General features: G+C 35.0%; 1 protein-coding gene across 1 annotated transcript in view; it reads left to right on the top strand.

The window, feature by feature from the left end:
* The window catches only part of TRDN (triadin), a 132,005-nt gene extending 126,655 nt beyond the window's left edge, over positions 1 to 5,350 (top strand). Inside the window, exons 10-11 of the mRNA XM_012734005.1 lie at positions 4,467 to 4,544; positions 5,214 to 5,350. Of these exons, the coding sequence (XP_012589459.1) occupies positions 4,467 to 4,544; positions 5,214 to 5,350 (215 nt within the window). The remainder of the gene's footprint in view (positions 1 to 4,466; positions 4,545 to 5,213) is intronic.
* Positions 5,351 to 14,786: the final 9,436 nt, after the last annotated feature.

Here is a 14,786-nt window from a genome sequence, read left to right as displayed (position 1 = left end):
TTTTATTTCCTTTCTGTAGTAGGCGTTCCATGGAAAATATTTCTACTTCATAAAATTTCACATGGAAATAAAACCACTAATATTACCTTTATCATTTTTAATCAAAAGAATATATAAAATATATATTGAGCTACTATTTCTTGCTTTCCATCAAAGTGAATATGCAAATATAAAATAACACATGGAATATTAGAGAAGCTCTTTACCAGGATGCAAAGAAACCTTCTTGTAGAAACATTTTGACCTGGAAGATGCTCTTTGATCAAAGAAGTTGAAGCTTTGGTATTTTAAACACCCTCATATAGGAATATGTAGTTACTTTATACTAAATAGTCCATATGCTTAAAACTTACCTGAAATTATGCAAAAAAAAAATCCTGAGACTTAATTATCAGTAATATATATTATTAAAATAACCCAATAAAGTAACCATTTTTTTTTTCAGTGACCTCTATGTAGGTCCTTCTTGTAAAATTAAAAACCATATACTGCCAGTGACAATGACTAAAGAATTTTTCCATAAATAACAACTAGATCACTAAATGGAAAATTTACTGCCATTATTAAAGGAAATTCAGTTGTCAAAAAGTGGTTTAGAATCATGGATTTCCTTTAATAAGGAAAATAGATAAACTTTAGTGAGATTTTTGTTTTTATTTTTGTTTTTACTTTATAATATTTGAATTCAGCACATAGCCTCCTACTTGGAGATTCTGAGTTATTCCATTTATCATTCTAGCAAAGTAAATAAACATCAGTAACTTAGATCATTAGAAGGGATGCACACAGTTTACTATCCTCAGTGGAATGTGACTAACTCAAAAACAATCAAATTGACTAGTGTGAAAAAAAACTCAGAACAATAAAACATTGACAACTTACAAACACACCACTCAGATATTATGGAAATAAGCCCATCAAAATCACTCAAGAAATAAAAATAAAGCAAATTCACTTTGTTTGAATGTCAGAGGAATTTTCAGGTAATAGCTTGTAATATGAAGGGCACCTTTAGATTTCAAATGTGAATTTCAAGAACCTAAATCTTTCTTTCATAGAATTGCAATCCTTAGGAATTTCAAACGAATATATTCTTAATACAATTACAGGCCTTTTTCCTGTAAATGAGTTCTGCTATTTCTGTCATGTTTAATTTTATCTGTTGTATGTCTTTGTCTGCTTGCATGATATATGTTAAGTCTTTTTCAGAATGAGATGGAATACAATTTGTAAATACATTATTAGAAAAATAATATTTTACATATTTTCTGTATTTTGGATGCATTATCATTTCATCCTCCTAATAGTTTGAAATATGCTCCTCATTTTACAAAGACCTTAACTGAGGATTGAAACTTCATGAGATATTCAAGTTCACACAGATTATAAGTAATGACAATGAAATTTTTACATATCACTTTGATTCTCAAGAATTCAGCTTTATACTAAACAACATAAAATATTTTATAATGCTCTCCTTATAAAATATTTTACCATGGCAAATTCAATGCTATTTATTATAGAATATATATGATGTATTCATTTGCATAGCAAAATGGTCTCTGATTTTAATAGAAATCTCTGACATTATTGAACATAATAGAAAACAATACTAAAGTCTTATATCACTTCCAAATATGATGTGACTGATTCCTTTTGGGGCTTCTGAGCACAGTAAAAACTTATCCTGAGCTAATAATTTCCCTGTCAATACTGCCTATCATTGTCACCATGAAAGCCGGCAGCCATCTTTATTTTCCTTTTCTTGTTCTCCTTTTTTCCTGCTATATCAGTCACTGCAACCCTGCAGCCAGTATTTTGAAAGCATAATACAGGTTAACCCTTTCTCTTCAAAAGTTTGCATCCACCATTTCCATTTTACAAAAGACCTATTTTAGTACTTGTTTTCATGAATCGTTAACCTGTTGCTCCACCAAGGAGGGCCCTGATCCTGGCTTTAATGCAGGTTAGTATGATGGTTTGGTTTTGTAGATTATTTTTTTGGCCTGGGGGGTGATGTGACTAAAAAAAAAAAAATTAATATATTAATTAATATATTAATGGCAATTGCTTCTTCATTTTATACCACTTTGACTTAGCAAAGAATTTATAGTACCCTTTCAGATAATGAGGACACCTTTATATACTCTGTACCATGGCAGTCATAGAAAATTTCTCATGCAAACTGAATAATTCACAGAAACCTCAGTTTATTTGCTTTAAGAGCTGTGCATATTTCGACACCCAGGCCTTTTCTTCCCACCAGATAATTTGCTGGGAATCCTTTTACCTCTCCCACCTTTCTTTACTCACATAATCCTTTTTAGCTCTTTAAATTCAGGTTACAATTAAAATTTTCCAGAATTCTTTTAGCAACATACCTTCTGGAGCTGTTACAGGGATCATCACACTCTGTTCTAATGATATAAGTCTATGTTAGCCAGTATATTGGGGGTTTATCAAAGGTAAGATAGGATTAGTACTAGAAAATAATAAATATTCAATAAAACTATCACTTTATTATTCCTCAAAGAATATGTGAATATTTTTATCACTCAAAATATGTATCATTCCCCTGGGAAAGAATTTCGTAAGTTTTGGATTTGTAGAGATTATGGTTATATACTCACCCTGTTCACAGAAGTTTATGAAAGAAGAGATAGCAGCTTAGACTGAACCAGCACCATTCTATGCAGATATTTTTAAAAAACGTCAGTATTTTAAGAACAATTTATTTATATTCATGACCACGTGTAATTTAAGCTTTACTCATTTAACTGACCCCTCCCTAAATCTAAACTCTGCTTGGGTCTTAAGCTACACAATGCTGTCCTTCTTTAGATTTTTTTTTTTTTTCAAGAACAGCTCTCAATCAAGATTTGTGAACAGATTATCCCAACTATATATCCCACTGATACACTAAGGAGGTAGAAACTTCAGTGGAAGCTTCACTCCTTTGTTGCTCCAAAACAAAGTCATGGATCTTCAGGGGAGAGGGACATCATTTACCTCAGACATCCTGGGGATAAATTCAACAATTCAAAGACCCTGGATATCTAGGCACTGACTAATCCGAACCTCTACTCATCCTAGTGTTCCAACTGCACATTGAAAATTAATCCCTAAGAATCTTGTGGTGTTACAGTTACTTAATCCATCCATATTAAAACTGGGACTGTTCCAGGCATAACACAAGTACTATATAAAGTGTAACTAGGTGAGAATCATCTGTCAAACTTCTTTTTAGTGTACCTGTCTTAGCTCACTAGACATGGAACGTCTGTGCTCAATTATAACAATTTTGCTTTCACGAGGAAAACTAATTAAAATCAATATAGATAGAAATTTTTCAAGGAGTATGGCCTCCCTGTTCTGAAACAGTAAGTTTTGCTTTTATGCACACTTGAACGTGTTCATGAATCAGTCTAGATGGGTCTCACAACTAGAAGAAAATCCTATCATGAATGGAGACAACTTCTCTTTGGCTTGAGAGTCTGGGGTTCTGTTCTTCTCACCACCACAGAATGTATAACTCAGATTGCTCTGCTGGTAAATCCAGAACTCAACAGAGTGAACCAATTTTGGTGAATTCTAAAAAAGAAAAACTCCCAGTAAGCAGGCAGGTCTGCTGACATTTGATAATATCTAGTCGTCAGTGAGATTTTAGAAGGTGCCTGTGTGCACATTGATTCCTGGATTAAAAAGAAGCAGACAACAGAGTTTATGGAATAAAATTAATGCTAAAGCATTTTTGCAAGCATTTCATATGGGACCTCATGTTAGTTAATGTTTACTATTCATGGCCCGAATGGTTTGGTTAATTAAAGAAATCATTTGGGATAAGGAAGCACTCGGAAATGATTGTGGGTTTTGATACAGTTCATAATAAGCCTAGAGACTTGAGGGAGCCTTTCAAGTTTCTATAACACTGAATATATTTTCTTTTTGGCCCATTATTTACTTAACTGCAGGTCATTTATTTTGGCAAGAGAAAATGTACCAGTTTGATATCGAAAGGCCTATGAATTTTAACCTTCTTTTATTGCCCTATTATATCATTTGAGAATTTTTAGTTAAATGAAAAAAATGGTGATTTTTCTATATATTATGATTCCTCTCAGCTTCTGTGATTTTAGTTTCCATAATTTAAAGTGCATATTGAAAATAAATTGCTTTATTTGATTGCATGTATGCTTTCTGTTAATGAAGTCCAGTAGATACATTTAACATTGTATGTACACCTATGAAAAATAATATATTCAGTAATGGCTCTGAGGATAACTGAATCTGTATGTGTATCCAGTTAATGATCTTGCCTAATAACTATTTTCTTATTGCATAATAATGTGAGTTTATACTTCAGATCATGAATTATGCATGTCAGGGACAGATCAAGCTATTTTAGGTGTGAATATTAAGTTTACTAATACTTTTTTTTAATACTTACTCTTGCATTATGTGCACAGGACAAAGTCCAGCCATACCACCTCCATTAGCAACAGAGAAAGATTTCAGACCTGCTCCAGCATCACATAAGCTTGAAGGCAAGTATTTTCTTTTGTTCTTTTCCCCAGGAATCTTCTATAATATAAACAAAATACAGTGTAGAGAAGCAAATGAAAATAATAACAGCAACATGAATGGTATTTTATCAAATAGATTTACTATGTACACGTTATAGTTTACTGTTGCTGAGTTACAATTTACCTCTTTTTAGAAAACCAAACATTTTCTCTTAAGAATTTATATTAATGACTATCAGCTTCAGAGGGATAATCAGTTTTGAACACTTGAAATCAAGCTATAAAACTTAGGAATGAATAGACAAGTTTCTGCCATACAATTCTTGCAATTTTACTACAACTTGATCAAGATAGCATCTTACAATTCAAATGCTAGACTTTTTGGATGTGAATTTGAGTTTACCACTTACTAGTTGTGTAAATTTGGGAAGCTTTTAAAAGTCATAGTTCATGAGTTTTGTCATCATTAAGATCTAACAAGAATAGTTGTGATATCATAGAACAGTTGTGATGATGAAATAGTATATATGTGTGTATTTGTGTGTGTGTGCCAGTTTATAAATGTTCTAAGTAATTGGTAGTTAATAGTATTATTAACAATTTATTCTTCAAAAAATGGTGTTTTCAGACCTGCAAAAGTAAAGTTTCATATAATTAGTTTTGCTAGAAATTTAGATTCATTTCTTTTAGACAAAGTCACTTTTTCCAGTTACTTTCTAAATCCTAATGATAAGATCACATCAGTTATCGTGAAAGTTATGGGTCTGGATTGGGACATGCTGCTTTCCATAAACATCCAAGGAGAATTACTGAGCAGACCTGTCTAAACTGGTCCACAGAGGTCTAGAAGATATGATATTGCTGTTGTCAGGAATAATGCACTTGTGTATCGTGTGTATTTCCTCTATAACTTGTTTAACTTCTTTCCCCAAACCACATTACCTAATGAATAGTTAATAATGGGAAGCACATTTCAGTTTATTTCATGAATTCTTCACATCCCTCCCACAAAGGTGACCCATGCCCTGTTGACCATTTATTATTACTAGGAGAGATGATGGGAACTCTTGTTTTGAAAGAAGGTATGTTGGTTAACAACCTGTACTCTAGAATCACAAAGGTCTTGGTCTAAATTCTAGTTCTGCCACATTCTGTATGGATGACCTTCAGTCTGATACCTAACCTTGATTTACATCACTGAATATCGTTTATATATATAGGACCACACCCTTCAGGTGTATATTGACACACCATCCAGCACCAAGGCATCCATAGGCTTGCACCACAGCCCATTGTGTCCCTCCCCAATTTCAGATTTTTAGTAGTAAAAAGTATGATATGCATATTAACTAACAGAGAGGTGTTGTGAAGACAGAATGAAACCAGGGCCTCCCTGGTGGCCTAGTGGCTAAATCTCAGTACTATAATGCTGTTAAATAATGTGGCCTGAGTCCAGTCTCTGGCAGGGAGCTAAGCCACATATGACATATGGCACAGCAGACCTCTCTTATCTTACCTGCTGCTCCCCTCAGCAAGTGTATTTCAGTAGATCCACCTGGTCTGCTCCCTACTCTATCTCTGGTGAATCCTCTCAAACCCTGCACCTCTGGCCTGTACCCCAATTCTGTGAAAAAATATGTTTTTATTTTAAAAAAGAGCTTAAAAAAATAATAAGAAGAAGATAAGATAGGGCCCTCCCTGGTGGCGCAGCGGGTTAAAGCTCAGCACTGCGAAGCTAAAGCCACTTCATCATGAGTTCAATCCCCACCCAGAGGTGACTCAGTGGTGCAGCAGACCTCTCCTGACCTGCCTGCTGCTCCCCTCAGCAGTGTACTTCATCAGTCTGCCTGGTCTGTTCCCCCCTCTGTCTCTGGTGAGTCCTCTTACTGCTCCTGCACCTCTGGCCCATACTCTATTTCTTGTATGAATAAATAAATCTTAAAAATAAACAAAATTCACTGTACTTCAATTCTTTCACCTGCCCTCGCAGTTCTATATGCATAAATAAATAAATCTTAAAAAAATAGGATGAATCGGGCCCTCCCTGGTGGCGCAGCGGGTTAAAGCACAGCCCTAAGAAGCTTAAGCCACTTCCGCATGAGTTTGATCCCCGCCTGCCCCAGAGGAGATCCACATGGCGTGGCAGACCTCACCTGACCCACCCGCTGCTCCCCTCAGCAGTGTACTTCGTTGATCTGCCTGTTCTGTACCCCACTCTGTCTCTGGTGAATCCTCTCATCCTCCGCATGTCTGGCCTGTACCCCAGTTCCATATGAGTAAATAAATAAATCTTTTAAAAAAATAGGATGAATCTATAATAATTACCATGTTATTGGATTTAATATTGATGAACTTAAGAGTTCACTTTGACTGTATTTTGTTGACTTAACACATCTTTTACAAAGATCACTATTATCAAAATCAACTATGAATTTGGTAAAAATTGAATAATGACATAGATAGAGAGAGTCAGATTTGCTGGCAATTCAGAGGAAATACCTATATAGACATATTTCTAGAAGGTCTTAGTTAAGTTTTATGCACATTAACAATATTCAAGACCTATTAGTTTATATCCATGTGAAACAACTCTGATGGGCACCACCACTTGTTTTACACCAAATAGCTGAGGTCAGTGTCCTGTTTCAAGTAGTTATTTTTTGTTAATTTAGTTTTCTTTTAAAATTAAACCTGATCTTGATATCCTGGTGAGAAATTCATATTACAGTTAACCATAGACCCCCATCAAGCCTTTCAGCTATATATTGTGTTTCACACATTCAACAACCAAAGAACCTTGATACCTGGGCAGGTGAAGTTACGGTAAGGTTGTTTTTTGACACTGGCATGGTCTGTGCATTGGTATAGCCTGATTCCCAACCCAGTCATGTTTATGGATGTGCTTTTTCTTTCTTTCTTATTTATTTATTTATCTATTTATTTATTCATTCCTTCATTCCTTTATTTATTCATTTACGCATGCATGCATACAGAACTGGGGTACAAGCAGGAGGTGCAGGGATGGTGAGAAGATTCACCAGAGACAGAGTGGGGAGCAGAACAGGCGGATCAACAAAGTTTACTGCTGAGGGGAGCAGTGGGCAAGACAGGAGTGGTCTGCTGTGCCATGTGGATCACCTCCAGGGCTGGGGGTCGAACTCACACTGAAGGGCCCTGGCCAGCTTGCAGTACTGTATCCTAACCCTTTGCGCCACTCACATTTATTTAGAACATTATGTTGGATATATATATATATATATATATATATATATATGTACACTGACATTATATATATAATCTATATTTAATATTCAACATTATACATTATATATAATATTATATATTTAATAGATATATTTAATATTTAAAACCTCTCTAAAACAGACATTATTATTAATGATTAACAAATGTAGACTTGGAGTTTGTTTATTTATGCTAAATATCAAATACTGACCCTGAATTTTAAGTTCAACTCCCAGGATTCTTTTTATTATATTATTATTCAGACAGTGAAGTTTGAGGATCCTATGCCCCTAACTTTTAAGATGTAAGAATATTTTAGGAAAAAAAAATCAAGATTTTGTACTTTGAATATAGTAGAGTTCTATAATGGCAACATGGTATCCTGAAATCAGCTGAGAGTACTGCCCAAAACTTTTAAAAATTCATTGAAAAATCAACTGCACTCCAATTAAACTGAGTTTATACTAAGGTAATCCTAACAAACTGTAGAGTTCTTGTGAAATGCAGATTCCGGTTAGGTAGTTCTAGCATAGGACCTGAGATACTGCACTTGTTCAGGGCTCCCATTGACTGCCAATGCCATTGGGTCAGGGCCACATAAGAGTAGCAAATCCCCAGATGATTTAAGAGGGAGTTGGAGAGCAATTGCATATTTCTAAAAACACTTTTAATTTAATATTAGTCACTCGAGTGACATTTCATTGGCCAAATGTCCTTCAGAATGACTGGACTGTCACTTGTGGATGAATTCAACTGCTATTTTTCTGGGAACACAAAAGGCTTCAGGCCAAGTACAAAAACATTCTACAAAGGTTCACTGGAGAGCAAGAGAAATACCACTGGGAATGAGGGAGGAAGGTCACATTATACTTGTAAATTATAGCAACCTATTAAATAGTATGTAAACTAGTCTATTTGCTCAACGGCACAAATTGAATAAATTAACAGTTGCAAATTAAAAAAGAAATCCTATACAATCTGCAATTTCATACTGTAGCAATACCAATCTAAAAAAAGTGGTTTGATAGGTACAGATCCTGATTTCATGTAAAGTTCATATGATGGCTAGCTCCAAAAATCCAAGCCAAAAATGCTTTTTAAATATTAGGAGAATAATCCAGGATTTGAATTTTTGTCTCATATCTAATTCAGCTACAGTTTATTTGGTCTATGGGTCTTCTTTTATTTATTTTATTGACTTTTTTTTTTCCCAATGTGCTTTACTTGGGTGGGATGAGCTTCCTCTACTCTCCACTGACTTCCATGCTTCCTCTTCATCCATTTAGTTGCTTGACTCCAAATGTTATCTGTATTTGTGACAATTATGTGAAGAAATGTTTCTCTTGATACTATAACTTAACTTTTTAATCAACTTGGTGTCTTAATCAGCTTGGGCTGCTGTGATAAATTACTGTAGATTGAGTGGTTAAACACAGAAATTGTATTTTTTCACAGTGTTGAGGATGTGAATCCAAGATTAGGGTACAAACAGCTGGGTTCTGGTGAGAGATAACTTCCTGGGTAGCAGCAGGTCACCTTGCACCCTAAGAGTGGGTACCCTGACTTCTGATGCTTCTTTCTCCTCTTAGAAACACACCAGTTTTATGAGATCAGGATTCCATTCTTATGGCTTCATCTAAGGTTAGTCATCTCCTAAAATTGTCACATGGGAGTTAGGACCTGTATATATCTATTTGGATACCACTGGCAATGTCTAGGCTTAATTATTATAGAAAATAAATATAAACATTTATCTCATATAATTAAAGGTCTGAGTAATCAGTGATTTTTGCCCATTACATCTATATCAGATACAGTTTCTAACACTATAGATTCCCAACTTAAAACATCTACTGTAAATGCCTATCACTGATAGAAGTTAAATGTAAAAAAATCAACTGTACTCCAATAAAACTGAGTTTATAGTAAAGGTAATCCTAACAAAAAAAATCTGAGTAATTTCATCAATAGCTAGATAGTTTATAAACAAATGATTGAGAGAAAAAAAAATTATAGAACCTGGGAGAGAAAGAATCAGAGGTACAATTCTTTGGCATGGGAGCTATAATAGCTCATGTGCCTTGAGGTGATCTGACCCAAAATTGACAAGTTACTCTCACAGTTCCCAAATGTTCATGGGACAAGAGATATCTCATGAAAAATGATGTCACTTTAAGTTTCATCAAATTCTAATTCTATTGTTACAAGATATGCATAAATCAAAGTACTATAATCCCCCAATTTGAGTCAGATTATGATGATCAGAATGCTTAAGTGCGTGGCTTCTGCTTATCTCCTAGGAGCAATTCATAAAACACCAAAAAGCAAATATTTTGCTGATTGGCCTGTCATTTGGATGTGTCATTTGTTTAGTGGGACATATTGGTTGTATTGTTAAATTGAAAGAGCGATTTAATTTGACATTCCATGCTGGAGCCCAGTATTCTGTTTAAGTGAATAATGTAGAATTCACTTTTCACTTTTGGGAGGCAGGGAGGCTGCTGGCTTTGAGCAACTTCCCAAGGAGTCCAAGTTATCAGGCGATGCTGAGATCATGGGCTTTGTCAGGGCCTGCAGATGTGCTGCCTGTGACTTCATTAACATAATTGATTAGGAACCAGGACATATTTAGTATTAATCAAGCTGTTTTTAGTGAGGCTGATTATGCACAGTCCTCTTGATGCACTATTTTGGTCTGGAACTTCCTTAGGACAAAGTTGCCAGAAAAAAAGCATTATGTGAAAAGGAAACTACATGTGGCCTTGGAGTATGCCATCTGATTTGAAGAATATTGTTATCACAGTCAAAATGTAGGAGCTTAGACAGATTTTGCATTTTAATGCTTTCTAAAAGCATAGTAGATATATGTGTGAGTGTATGTGTGTGTATTATTAAGATTATTATTAAACAGGATTATTAAGTTTGTTCACAGAGATTAGAAACTAATTAGGATTTTATCAGTAGAAATCCAAAGAAAATTCATGGACATGGCTATGGATAAAAAAAGCAATGCTATTTCATGATAGTGTACAAATCTATAAAGTCTTTATAGTCTTATTGTTACATGGTAAGATAGTGGAAACCAAAGTATAATGGTTAACAACCTGTGCTCTAGAATCACAAAGGTCTTGGTATAAATTCTAGTTATTTGAACTATTATAACACTTAAAATAAATAAGATTTTCACAGCACTCACTTTGGTTTGCAAAATATGGATGAAATATGTATCTGAAGTCACTTTTCTCATGCCTTCAATGTGTCTTTGCCTCCTTGAATTTTACTCTTCTTGCCATATCACATGAATACTATAATGAAATAGCATTGCTATGAATCTTTGGATATAAAAACTAAACAAAAAAAATCTGTTGTTTCCTTTGATTCCTATCATATATTTTAAAAAATATTTATTTACTTATGCATACAGAAGTGGGGTACAGGCCAGATGTAAGGTGTAAGGGCAGTGAGAGGATTCACCAGACACAGAGTTGGGAGCAGAACAGGATGACTGATGAAGCACACTGCTGAGGGGAGCAGTGGTCATGTCAGAAGAGGTCTGCCACGCCATGTGGGTCACCTCCAGAGTGGGGATCGAACTCACGCTGAAGTGGCTTTAGCTTCTTAGTGCTGTGCTTTAACCTGCTGCACCACTAGGGAGGGCCCAACTCCTATTATATTTTGAAAATATATTTGGCTCGGGAATATTGGTTGTAATAGCATTAAGAAGAACTTATGTAATAATCAGCTCTTGCCACCATTTTGATCATTGTTGTCAGTTTGTATTTAATTATGGTCTTGCCAATTTGTATTTAATTATGCTTGCACCTTAAATGAAACTTATGAATATGAACCTCGCTTAAAAATAATAGGTACTTGGGGCCCTCCCTGGTGGTGCAGCGGGTTAAAGCACTGCACTGAGAAGCTAAAGCCACTTCCGCATGAGTTCGATTCCTGCCTGCCCCGGAGGTGACCACATGGCGTGGCAGACCTCTCCTGACCCGCCCGCTGCTCCCCTCCGCAGTGTACTTCGTCGATCTGCCTGTTCTGCTTCCCACTCTGTCTCTGGTGAATTCTCTCACCCTCCGCATCTCTGGCCTGTACCCCAGTTCTGTATGAGTAAATAAATCTTTAAAAAATAATAATAATAATAGGTACTTGGGCCCTCCCTGGTGGCGCAGCAGGTTAAAGCACAGCATCAAGAATCTAAAGCCACTTCCGCATGAGTTCGATTCCCGCCTGCCCTGGAGGGGACCTCATGGCGTGGCAGACCTCTCCTGACCCGCCCGCTGCTCCCCTCAGCAGTGTACTTCGGCGATCTGCCTGTTCTGTTCCCCCTTCTGTCTCTGGTGAAGCCTCTCACCGCCCCTGAGCCTCTGGCCTGTACTCCAGTTCTGTATGCACCAATAAATAAATCTTTAAAAAAAAAATAATAGTTACTTCATCTTTCAAAAAAAGTATTAAATTTTGTGAAATAGTTCATCCTCATATCTATTAGAAGCCCCCATGGGGGAAAATTAGAGACATTAATTTTCCATTTATTTCACAACTTATATCATCTTTGTACATGCCTATAATTGATAGTTTACCCCATTCAATCAAATACAAATGGTAACTGATTATATTAACATTACAGGTGATTATTAACCTTTAACATGGGGGACCTGTTATCCATAAATATCAATATTTGTCAGAAATGTATATATCAGAAGTGGTTAACACCTTACTATTCTCAGACAAAATTCTCAGTGATTAAACACAATAAGCAAAATTTTCTTCCCCTCACCACACACCAAAAAACCCTGCATTATAAAATCTTTGCATAAACAATTACCAGATAGATCTCATTAATCTCAAGTAACGGTGCCTGAATATTTATTTCTTTCCTTGTATACATTGCATAGCTTCCCTATCCTCAAACACTGTATTTTTCACTTTCAATAATCTCTGAGGAAAAGAAGACTTCTATCCACATATAATCTCTGGACATTTAATATAAAATTGCCACAAATCATTATAGCAAAGAACTGGAAGACGATCTTAAGCAATCATTTATTAAGTATATACTGCATTGTTAAACTACTTTTATTATTCCATTATAAGCCTAAAATTTGCATGGATGATGTCAAATATAATATGTAGATGTCATCATCTACATAAATAAATATGTAATTGGTACTGACGATTGCAAATGAAAATAATCTTATGAATACCATCATCTAGCATTCTGGTCAAGAGAACTATAGAGAGATCAGTTTTCAATATTAGCTTTGACACCAGTGACTTGTAAGATATTTGATAAATCAATTGACCTCCTTTTCTTCATCTGTAAATAATGGGGACTAAAAATGGATTGTCTTTAAGTTCCTTGATGCTTTCATACCTAAAGATTGAGAACTTACATATCTTTTAGACTGATGGGTTGGTAATAAGCTGCCTAAGAGCAGAGTAAGGATGCCATGTCTCTGTAGTGGGTTTGTAGTTCCCATGCAGGCATGAGGTTCACTTGTGGCCTACAAATAGAGGTCAGACTTGGAGAGGTCAGAGCACCAAGGCATGCCCTGAGGCAATGGGTAATACTTTGAGGCATTTTTACTGAAGTGTAAAAGTGAGTTGTGCAGATCATAAGGACTAATGGAAGCTAGGAAAAAGCTAAGATATGAGTGAGATAAAGCTATGCAATGAAATTACCAAACTTGTATTTGGTTATAAAGAGTTAGCTGGCAAGATTTTTATATAAAAGAAAGGAGCACTATAGGAAACTTATTAGAAGATAATTTCTTGCCATAGGATGCATCCAAGGACAGTGTTCTACAGGAGCTGGTAATGTTTTATTTACAATTCTATTAAACCAAGAACTTTATCACCTTAGCTCTTCAGAGAGATATATCCTGAGAAGCAAAAAGCATAAAATAATAAAATAGAAATTTGGACTCTGTTCTTATTCCATTAATTCTATGAAACAAATTTTATTGAACTTGTAACCAATATAATATTTTTCTTTGTTTTGTGGGGAAATAAACATATCTTTTGGAGATTTTTAATTCACCTTTAGCTATAAATCCTGATGTAGTATATATACTGAACTACTTTTAGCACCTATTAGAAAGTTGCTAAGAGGATTGCATTCCATAATGTACATAGCAACTTAGCATGCTTTTGTATTCAACTATTCATTATTATAATACTTATCATTTTTTATGAATGAATTTCTCATATAAATATTTAACAATTAATTTTTATTTTAGTTTTTTGACTGGTATCTGTCTAAGGTAAAAGGCAATTGCATTAATGACATTAGTCAGTGTCCATGAAACTATACATAAATTCTTAGCAGAAGCTGGGTTTATATCCTGAGCATTTGTACATACAACTAAAACTTTTATCACTTCTTACAGTCTGCAAAAACCTTATATAGCAATTGAGCAGAGGATGTGTATGATTAGATTTGCATTTTAGATGATTTTTTCAGCTATAGAAAGCATGGATGGGTAAGGAGTGGGATTTGGAGCTGAGACAAATCTAAGTGACAACTGCTTATGGGGGAAAATTATGCTACTTTTCTTTTAAACAATCACATTTAAACTCAAAACAACTCCAAACAGTGAATACAATTTTCATCCTTTTAAAGAAAAGATCAGAGAAATCACATAAATTGCCTAAGATAACACCGTTCTAGCAGTGTATAATTAAAATTGGAAGCCAGGTGTCTCATACCCAGACTCAGTCTATTTCCTTTATCTTAGGCTAGCAATTAAGAGTTAGGGCTGAGCATAATTACTACAGTCTTATCTGACCTGGGTAATGAATGGCATTAAGAATAAGAACAGGTTTTGGGAAATGATAATGAGTTCAGTTTTGGGTTTCTGTGTATCATGGTCCCTAGCATACTCAAAATGGACGATTATGAGTGCTTAATGAACATAATATTTATAAAGTTTTGAGCAGAGTTATGACTAAAGTCAGAGTTAAATCAAGGCTTTATCAGCCCTGAGCCTGACAAAGCAAGGGAATAAAGTGGTTTAT

This window comes from Condylura cristata, unplaced genomic scaffold, assembly GCF_000260355.1.
Source record: "Condylura cristata isolate star-nosed mole 26May11 unplaced genomic scaffold, ConCri1.0 scaffold00001, whole genome shotgun sequence".
NCBI lineage: Eukaryota > Metazoa > Chordata > Mammalia > Eulipotyphla > Talpidae > Condylura > Condylura cristata.
The sequence above is the reverse complement of the archived record's forward strand: the minus strand, read 5'-3'. Positions and strand labels throughout refer to the sequence as shown.